General features: G+C 47.1%; 1 protein-coding gene across 1 annotated transcript in view; it reads left to right on the top strand.

Moving 5' to 3' along the window:
* GALNS (galactosamine (N-acetyl)-6-sulfatase) overlaps positions 1-9,923 on the top strand; it is a 40,399-nt gene that overhangs the window by 2,791 nt on the left and 27,685 nt on the right. Inside the window, exons 3-8 of the mRNA XM_010136258.1 lie at positions 501-603; positions 3,070-3,213; positions 5,250-5,316; positions 5,429-5,556; positions 6,325-6,464; positions 7,649-7,752. Coding sequence (XP_010134560.1) covers positions 501-603; positions 3,070-3,213; positions 5,250-5,316; positions 5,429-5,556; positions 6,325-6,464; positions 7,649-7,752 — 686 coding nt within the window. The remainder of the gene's footprint in view (positions 1-500; positions 604-3,069; positions 3,214-5,249; positions 5,317-5,428; positions 5,557-6,324; positions 6,465-7,648; positions 7,753-9,923) is intronic.

Below are 9,923 nucleotides of genomic sequence, written 5' to 3'. Positions count from 1 at the left end.
CCTGCTGGGCGTCAGCAGGCATGCGGGGCTACCTCCATCCTAACCCACGTCACACCAGGTTCTCAAGGGCCAGAGAACTGTGGACTGAGACAATACATTTCGTTCAGCTTTTACAGTCTGAGCAGGTTTGGTTTAGGGAAAAAATGCCTTCCTTTTAGAAAATAGAAAGCAAATTGGCAAGAGTGAAGGCAGCTCCAGGACACAGCTTAGACACCTGCTTTCCTTTGCCCCCCCCCTTTCAAGGGGCCTTCGTTCAGTGAGGGCAGCCCCTTTAATATTAGTGGGCAAGTGGGTTGAGATCTCCCTTCAATCACCCTGAATCAACTTGTTCTCTTCATCTCATGGCCTGGGAGAGCTTCCAGGGAGCGACAGATATTGCTGGGACTTCAAACTAATTGCTTTTTCTGATCCATAATGATGCTTCTAATTATGGGTGGCCATGAGCTGTTCACTCGAATATTTGTCAGAGTCCAAAAGGTTTTTTTGTATGTTTTACGCAGCGTACACGCCACAGGATATAGTAGGAGGAATCCCAGATTCTGAATTACTGCTTCCAGAGCTGCTGAAGAAAGCTGGCTACGTCAACAAGATCATTGGCAAATGGTAACTTATTTTAAGATCTCTCGCTTGGAGATTTCAGTATGTGTGTGGATGGAGTGCGAAGGAGCAGCAGAACAACCAGGGAAAAAAACGGTTCTGAAGCTCAGATGTTCGACTTGTGAAATCTGGGGTGGTTCTTCCCCCCGCTGCTGTCATCTATGTCTGAACTGAACATTACCATTGCAAGTACCTACATGTATCTTCGTACAAAGAGCAAGTGGGAGGTTATGCGTGTGTATACGCTGAAGATTGATGTTGAGTGTAGAAGGTCAGGGCAGGTGGGGCCAGGCTTGAGTGGGATGGTTGATACCAGGTGTTTTGAGAGACCTGGAGGGCTGATGCGGTGCTCTGTGAAAATTATCCTTTGATTTCATGGCCCTTCATGAAAGTACAGTATCATCTTTGTAGAGGATACAAGAGAACTTCTGAAAACCATTCTGCAATGGCTGCGAAGAAGCGGGAGGGAAAAGCCCTGAAGATATTCAGATCAAACAAACACGGCGGAATCACCAGTTGAAACTGGTGCTTTTGTACCATTTGAATTTCAAATACACTTGTGGGCTGTGATGGAATCCCGCAGGGCCTGGGGATCTCTGAGCAGTGGATTCACGGTTTGGAACAGTGCTGGAATAAATAAATGTGTAAATAACAACTTCAGAATGATGTAGACATTGGAGGAGAGCTGCTGGTTAACAGAAATTGTTAACGAAGCAGCTTCGGACAGGAGCAGTGTCGGGGGATGCTGTTTAGGAAAGTAATGGGCTACAATTTATCTACCAGATTCATTAATAAGTTAGAGAAAGCAAACTAACCAAAGAGAGTGAATTATTTATTACCACAAACCCAAACAGCGGAGTGGCCGTGAAGAATCAGATCAGCAGGCTGAAGGCAGCAAGATGCAGTTCAGCGCTAATAAATGTAAATTCATACACCCAGGGAAAAGAAATGAGCAGCACAAATGCAGATTGGTTCCAGGCACTCGTTTGGAAAACAGCAGATCTGGAAGCAGCTGCAGCTGCCGGTGAGGAGCGGAGTCAGCCTGAATGTGCCAGCGCTGTCGTGGCGCACCCAAGGACCCGGACAGGACAAGGGGGCAGCAGCAGCCACTGCCTTTTGGACACAGCTCCAGCACAGTAGTTAAACTGGAGGCTCCTCCAAGCCACGTGTAGAATTTTAGGGCTTTTAGAGATTTGTAAGTTTTGCAGCGGAGGATTTTTATATCTCTTCAACTTTCCTTTTAAAAACTCTTCAGGGCATCCCGTGACAGTGAGTTCCACACTTTAATTATACATTTGCAAGTCAAGCATTTTCCATGACATTTCAGAATTCACTGTGTTTCATTAAATATCTATTTTTTTATGTTGTGAGAGGGAGGAAATCATCTGCCTCTCAGTAATTATTTGATGCCTTTTTCAACTTCCTCTGTAAGTTCTTTTTGGTCTTGCCTGGAAGAAACTATTTTTTCATGTCCACTGTTGTAGAAGCAGCCAGGAGTAGCTTTGTATTATCACGTATATATCGAGGAAAGGGTGGAATCCTGCAGGTCAGACTTGCAGTTTAGTTACACCCTCAAGATATGATCAAGCTGGAACGATGATTATTTTCTGTAGTTATCGCTCATTTTGGAATGGCTCAGCATAATGCCATGGGTCTTTTTACTTCAAGTAATGCATTTTCTGCCCTTTGAGTTCAGCAAGTGTGCAGAGGGTGGTGGCACAAAACGGGCTGGTTGCAGCTGCCGGCTTGGGAGTGGAGATGGAAGGGTTAAATAAACATTTAGCTGCAAATATCTCCTTTAGAGATGGGGAGAGTTGGGCATTCGGTGTCTGCAAGATGGTATAAATGAAGGAAATATAGAACTTGCAGCGTAGAAGTTGGAGATTAGAGAGGAGCTTCATCTCAAAGTGGAACACAGAGCGTTTTCAAGCTGTCTGGTAGGACGGAGCTTCACCGGGAGCAGCTAAACCTGGTCTGTGATCCCATGTGCACGTAAAGAACCGATTTACGTTCAGGCCTCTCGGTACCATTTTGGCAGCACAACTAGTCCGTAAGGGGGATGCAGATATAATGGCACATTTCACGATGTTTTTACAGCTTAGCGATATTAAAGTATAAAAGTGACTTCTCATAGATCAGAATCCGGAATTAAAACATTACGTGCATCTCGATGATCAGCACAGATCATCGAGAAGGCATGAGAGAAGACCCCAACGGAAGGAAATAATGGGAAGTAATGGCAGGACAGTAGACTGGACTGGGACATCAGGACATGCTGGAGTGAGTCTGCATGGCTGCCTTCGCCACAAGTATGAGAAAGATCAGGATGAAGCTCTGCAGTCATTTATTTGATTAAAATGCTTGAAGTTTTTCTTGTAAGGCAAAGATTGTTTTCTTGCATGCCGCTCTGATGAGATGATTATTTGCTTCTTTGCAGCAGAATTTTAACTCCTCTGTTTCTTTGGTTCTCAGGCATCTGGGTCACAGGCCCCAGTTCCACCCCCTGAAGCACGGGTTCGATGAGTGGTTTGGGTCCCCAAACTGCCATTTTGGACCTTTCGATAACAGAGCTCTCCCTAACATCCCTGTGTATCGGGACTGGGAAATGGTTGGCAGGTAATTCAGCTACTCGCCTGCTAATGTTATTTTCGTTGCTTTCCCTGCTGACATTCCAGTGTTGGAAGATAAGCACTAGCGTGGCAAACACATTTCACTGAAGAGGGGTTCGCAAAACCTGCAGTGGCCCCTGGTAGCAAATGCTTATAGAAAGGGGATGAGAAAATAGACATGAAATGGTCTTTCTTTCATGTGGTTCCCCACCTTCCTAAACAAGAGGTTGTGTCCAGATCTTGGGTAGCCACTGACATCACTTCCGTGAACTAGTCTTGTCTCTTCTCTAAACCTGTTTGTGTTTCTTGACCAGAATCTTATCTCTTTCTTTGCCCTCATACTTCTTTGTGTCCAGTTTTGTCCCCTCACTCCCAGGGGAGTGGGCTGGAGGGCTTCCAGAGAAGGGCAATGGAGCTGGAGCAGGGTCTGGAGCACAATGCGCTGAGGAGCAGCTGAGGCAGCTGGGGGGGTTGAGCCTGGAGCAAAGGAGGCTCCGGGGAGACCTTCTGGCTCTGAAAACTCCCTGACAGGAGGCTGGAGCGAGGTGGGGGTCGGTCTCTGCTCCCCAGGAACAAGCAACAGGACGAGAGGACCCATCCTCCAGTTGTTGCAGGGGAGGTTGAGGTTGTCGCTGAGGAAGAATTTCTGTCCCGTTGGGGTTGTGCAGGCGTGTCTCAGGCTGCCCAGGGCAGTGGTGGAGTCCCCATCCCTGGAGGGGTTTCCCAGCCGTGTGGAGGTGCTGCTGAGGGACAGGGGTCAGGGGGGACCTGGCAGTGCTGAGGAACAGGGGACTCCATGAGCTGAAAGGGCTCTTCAGACCAAGTGATTCTGTGAACACGACTTTCCTTCGAGTCTGAGGTTGTCCTGGGTGGTGGTTTCTGTTGGAGCTGAGACAGACTGAAGAGAAAAAGCCTTGCCAGAAAACGCAGAAGGCAGGCAGAAACAGGGAGGTATAGATGACCTGGCAAGAGGAATGGGAATTCAACATCCAGGAGAGGGAGCGAGGATAGTCCTGCCTGGGGCGAGAGGAGGTTTGAAGGCAGTGCTGGCAGCAAAGGGCACTCACTCGCACACTGTTGCCTGACAGTGCCTGTTGCTTCTCAGTTGTGATTGTGGCACTTTTCCAGTTAAAGCTCAGACAATACAGAGCTACTTCTGTGGTACTGATGCCCCTCAGAGACCAGGCGTGGTAGTTGAGTACTAAACTTCCTTCTAAATTCCTAAACCGCTTTTTGTAGGAATCCCTTCTTCCTCATCTCTACCTCACCAGCTCAAGTGAAAGCTGAAGTTCATTACATACGAAGCCTGATGTTTGAGTACTAAAGGTCTGAATCAGGCCACCCTTCAGGTTGTGTGTGGACCTTCTAGGGATGAGGCTGCTCTGGTGCCTCCCTGCCAGAGAAGTTTGCTTATTCTGCTGCTCCCTAAAAGCTTCCTGTGATGATTTCACTCCTCTACTTCTCTTGGAAGCTGGTTCCCTTCTGCCCTGAAAGGCCTCTTTATTCCTGCTCTTCCTGTTTGCAATAACCTTTTGTCTGTTTGCGTAAGTGCTGCAGGCCCGCGGTCTGTGCTGGCCTTGTCCATTTGCTTTGGAGTCTGCTGCCATCCGATTTTACTCGCTGTCATTTGCGGAGGACTGCCCCCGCCCTCCTTTGCTCACTCGGTGCCTTACCGTAACGTTTCCAGAGCAGCCCAAGTTCTGATTCCAGGGTTGTCCTACCTCCCTGGACCTTGTTGTGTGCTTCTGCCGGTTCTAAGCACATTTCAAACAGCTCTTTACTGAGGGAGTAGCAGGGTGAGAGCTTTAAGCATTCTGTTCTAGTCACTTAACCTCTATTCTAATGACTTAACGGTCAAAAGTCGGTGGCTCAGGTTGGTCCAAAACTTGCAGTCCTCGTTAATTTGGATCTAGCTGTTTCACTGCTTTCTCCCATCAGAAGAAATATAGTGACGTACAAGTAAAAGGTGGGGGGAAAAGCCTTTTTCTGTTGTATGTTCCTTAGGATTGATTTTTTTTTTTCTCTGCTTCATTTTGTTGTAAGATATTACGAAGATTTTAAAATTGATCTGAAGACGGGTGAAGCCAACTTGACTCAGATCTACCTGCAGGTACTATTTTAATACCGGTTCCTAGGCCGCGGTGACTTTACGCTTCTTTTTTTGGAGAGATTTTGATGGCAGAAGATGATTCCATTAAATTGCTTTTTATTGCTGTTTACAGGAAGCTCTCGATTTTATTAGCAAGCAGCAGGCCAGCCAGCAGCCGTTCTTTTTATACTGGGCCATTGATGCTACCCACGCTCCTGTTTATGCCTCCAAACAGTTCCTGGGCACTAGTCAGCGAGGACTGTAAGTCTCGGTTTTGTGGTGTTGGTTTTGTTGGTTTGGTTTTGTTTTTTTTTTAATTAATACCTCATGCTGCAGAAATAGAAAACCTAAGCGATGTTGGTTAGCTCCAAGTCCACAGATCGTTTCTCCAGAGAGTGTGTGTGTGTGCTGAAATACATGATTTAGTGAGGACCTTGCTTGGATTGTTCTTCAATAATTTTGCTATAATCTGAAATGAAGATCATGTGACTGAAACGGGGGAGAAGGGGGAGCCTGAGCATCTTTGCCAGTTGGGTGAGTAATGAAGTGCCGTATGTGGTGCAGATGATTTTTTGGAGGGCTTTTGTATGATTAGTGCCTCTTTTAAAAGCCTGTAAATCAGACCAGCAAGTAGAAAAGCATGAAAAACACAATTTACGGGAGGCGAAGAGCTCTGTGGATATTGGGAGCTTCTCAGAGTGCAGCTTCAAAGCAGCTCCATAAGCAAAACTAGGTTATTAGCTTCAAGTCTCTGCAAAGTGGCTTTGCCTATATTTGAGAACTTTATAGCTAAATTTATATCAGTTGCTGGTCTCTGTCCAGGAGCAACTCCCCTCTGAACAAATCCTGGCTCTTAATACCCAGGAGAGGTTGTTCTCTGCAGGTACGAGACAGGGGTTTTGCAATCACAGTAGAAAACTTTATAACCATTGCGTAAAGAAAGCACCATGGCTGATGGCGGTGCATGATGCTGTGTGACACATCTCCTCTTCTGCTGCCTTTCATGGTTTTGCTCTGTTTTTGCCTCAGCTATGGGGACGCTGTGCGAGAAATTGATGACAGTGTGGGAAAAATCCTCAGACATCTGCAGAAGCTGGGCATCAGTGAGAACACGTTCGTGTTCTTCACCTCCGATAACGGGGCCGCGCTCATTTCAGCTCCTAAACAAGGTGAGTCTTAGATCAGCAAACCCGGGCTGGCGCTGCAAAATCAAGGATAAGCGGGAGGAGACCTGTAGCTGGGGATTTTCTGTCTGCAGTCAGGAGAAGCCTCAAAAGGCAGAGCGTTTGTGTTTCGAGACCACTGCTGGTCGCAGCTGGAGGAGGAATCCTTGGCCTAACCCCATGCGGCTGTTCACCTGTGCCCATTCCCACTTGATGCTCTGCTCTCAGAGGGGAATTTTTAAAAATTTATTCAAGACCAGGCACAATAACATAGCAGGGTGTTTACCCTCCATCTGCCAGATGAATATTTGAGCTTTCTGAGTAACTGCAGAGTTCAAGAGTCCTTCCTTCTTTAGCTCTCATGAAAAACATCAAGAAGAGAAAGGTTTTTTATTCCTTCATGAGTTTTCTTTAGTTTGAACGATTGCTTCTCTCAAACGGAGTCATTTTCAGATTGATTTTCTAACCCACTCTTCTGTTTGGAGGCAGGCTGTCTCGTGGTTATTGGACCACAGAGCAGGGAGTATCCTGACTTCTGATTTCAGCTGAACCACAGGGTTTGACTTTGTGTGACCTCGAATCGGCCGCTGTTTGTTCCTCAGCAAACAGCTACGAGGCTGGGTTAAAACCCTGGACATTGCTGCCCAGCACTTGCTGTCTCTGGGAGGGAACTCTCAGGGAATACATGATTATTTTTCTCACTTTCCTATCTGCACCTAATACTGCTCTGGTACTTTAAAAGAATTATGAAAAAAAGACTATTTCTGCCTGAAAGTGTCAGATTTCTGTTAGTTACAAATAGCCTTTAACATCCTTAAAGGGAAGAAAAATGCCAGGGAAGTATTTTCTTTTTTGGGTTTTTTTTTTTGTGTTTTTCTTCTTTGGTTTGTTGATAGCAAGTTGTGTTTAACCGTCACTTTTTCCCTGTACTGAAAAGACACTCCTAAAATTCCATTGGAAAGGGCTATTTAAAAAAAAAAACAAACAACATAACAAACAAATGAAACAACCAAACCAAACAAAAACAATAAAACCAACCAAGCAAAGCAACGCTGGACATGTTATTTAAAGCAGCATCCATGCAGAAATGGAAACTCATTGAAAACTAGCCTGAAAGTGTCCTAGTTGACAGCATCCCTTTGAATTATATTGGTATACCGTGGGGTTTAAGGCTTCTTTCTTCTCTCTAGGAGGAAGCAACGGTCCTTTTCTGTGTGGCAAACAAACCACCTTTGAAGGTGGCATGAGAGAGCCAGCTATCGCGTGGTGGCCAGGCCATATACCTGCAGGAGGGGTGAGTATCTGCCTCCAACCATCCCCGTCGGTCACAGGTGGGCTTAGGGGAACAGAGCGGCTCTTGCTGGGTTCAGTGGATTTGGCTCAGGCGTGTCAGTCCAGACACTCGCTAAATAAGGAGAACGGTGCCGTTGTTGCAAATTTACATCTAGAGTGTCTACGATAGATGTTCTGTCAGCACTGAGCCGTCTGGTCTGACTTTGCGCTCTGTTTAAAGCCTTTGCGCTTTCGGACCCCAGTATTTTCAGTGGGTTACATGTTGGAGAAGAAAGGCCTGTTGCTGATGTGTGTCCCAGAGCGGGAGGGAGCTGCCCACACACGCTCCCTGCGCCCTGGAGGATCAGTGATTTGATCCTCATGGCTCTCGCTTTGGTGTTTGATACAAGTTCTGCTCGGGGAGGTCTGGATACCAGGCTATTGCTCTTTCCTGCCTGCACACAGATTCACATACCATCTTCAGCGGCACTACCAGCCTCTCTTGTCCCAGCTCTCAGGAAAGGAGGTTGCAATCAATTCTCCCGCAGGCAAGGTCCACAGTGAATCCCACTGATTCCCTCCCCTCTGCAAGCATCTCTCAGCCCTGAGGAAAGCCATACTTCATTAGCTGGGCACTGCGCTTAAGAGGGCAAACTCCTCATGAAGAAAACATTTTCCTAAGTTGCATTCCTTTTTGGTGTTTAGTTGAGTCAGAGTAACGATAATTTATCGTTCAGATTTAGGGGGAAGCCATCAGATATCTTAGATCTGCAGCTGAGGGCAGCAGGGCAGTTTGGTTTCATCATTCCTGAAGAGTTCACAAAACCAACTAGGGCTGTTGTATTATTTCTTTAATTTGAAATGAAAACAGTCTTTTTGTTTCAATTTAAACATTTCCATAAAGCCTTTACGAGCCAAGTACAACAGCCCTGGGCAAGCGGACGAGAACAGGGAACTGAAGCTGAGTGTTTTGTTTTCCACGGCCAAGCTAAATAACGTGCTAAAAGTAAACACGCGTTACAAATGGGGACAAGTCAATGCCGAATCTAGAAATTCTTTCCATTGTAGTAACTCTGCGGATAATTGAGACCATGAGGAGAGAAATCATTGGGCCTGTTTTCTAACTGGGACTGGCTGGTGCCCTTCTCGCAGGTAGTGTTTTGCAGCAGTGAAGCGTTCTGCGGCGCACAGCGTTCTCGGTAGCCCGGTGTGATGGCTTCCTGCTCGGAGCCGCAGCCGAAGGTGCTGTTTGGATTCCTGCGAACAGTCATTTCTATGCTGAGTTACTGTGTTGGCCTAGCAGGGTGACTGGCAGTGCTGTAACGAGTCCACACGTGCTCAGCCAGCCGAAGAGCATGCTTGAGGCTTACTGGGCAGGTACGCACCTGACAATCCCCTCCACCACCACTGATACCATCCTTGGTGCTTAACTTCAAATCGTTCAGCTCCAGCTCACGATGCTGCCAGCCAAATGTCAGCTCATGCTCGTGTGATGCTCCCAGATGTCCTTTGGGCTCCACTTAGGTACTGGGAGAAGCCTGTTCTGCGCCTGGGATGTGCTGCTTTGGTCTGAGTTAGCCCCCAGTGTGACGTGACTGACCCATAAACATGTGATAGCTACTTATATGTCTTTTCTGCTTGTCTTCTTGCCATCGAGGCTCCAGCCCAAGTACCCACAGCAGCTCTGACCGCAGGTGAGAGGTTTGGCATTGCTTCTGTGTAACACCGCTCACGCTGCGTCAGCCCGTGGGTGGTTACTGCTTCGTAGTTGCCTCTTTCGCTGACATAGCATGTGAAGAGACCCGTGTTTGCTAGTGCATTTTGGCCTCTTTTCTGTATCTTATGGAGTCTGTGGCTTCAAAGTCTTCTTGACTGTGAGTTTAAACTAGTCAGGCTAAGTCCTGTGAGTCCATATCTGCAAAAGGTGGGGAAAACTGCTTCAAAGTCCCCCATTGCTCTTTCTCTGCAAAAGACTTGAAGGAAACAAAGGCTTAGAGCTCTGAGCCAAGAGTGGAAGCAGAAAGCTTGGGAGGGCCGAGCACAAAGCCGAAGGGTCAGCTCCTCCTTCCTGCGCTGGGCTCACCCCTGGTGCAATGGTTGTTGCTTTCCAGCCGTGGCCGTTTTGAGGAGCAGGCGAAGGGCCATCCACCAACTGCAGCCAGAAAAAGAGGACTCGTGTCTCTGAAATCCAGT

Source organism: Buceros rhinoceros, unplaced genomic scaffold (assembly GCF_000710305.1).
Source record: "Buceros rhinoceros silvestris isolate BGI_N320 unplaced genomic scaffold, ASM71030v1 scaffold3495, whole genome shotgun sequence".
Classification (NCBI taxonomy): domain Eukaryota; kingdom Metazoa; phylum Chordata; class Aves; order Bucerotiformes; family Bucerotidae; genus Buceros; species Buceros rhinoceros.
This window is presented reverse-complemented; position numbering and strand designations above follow the sequence as displayed.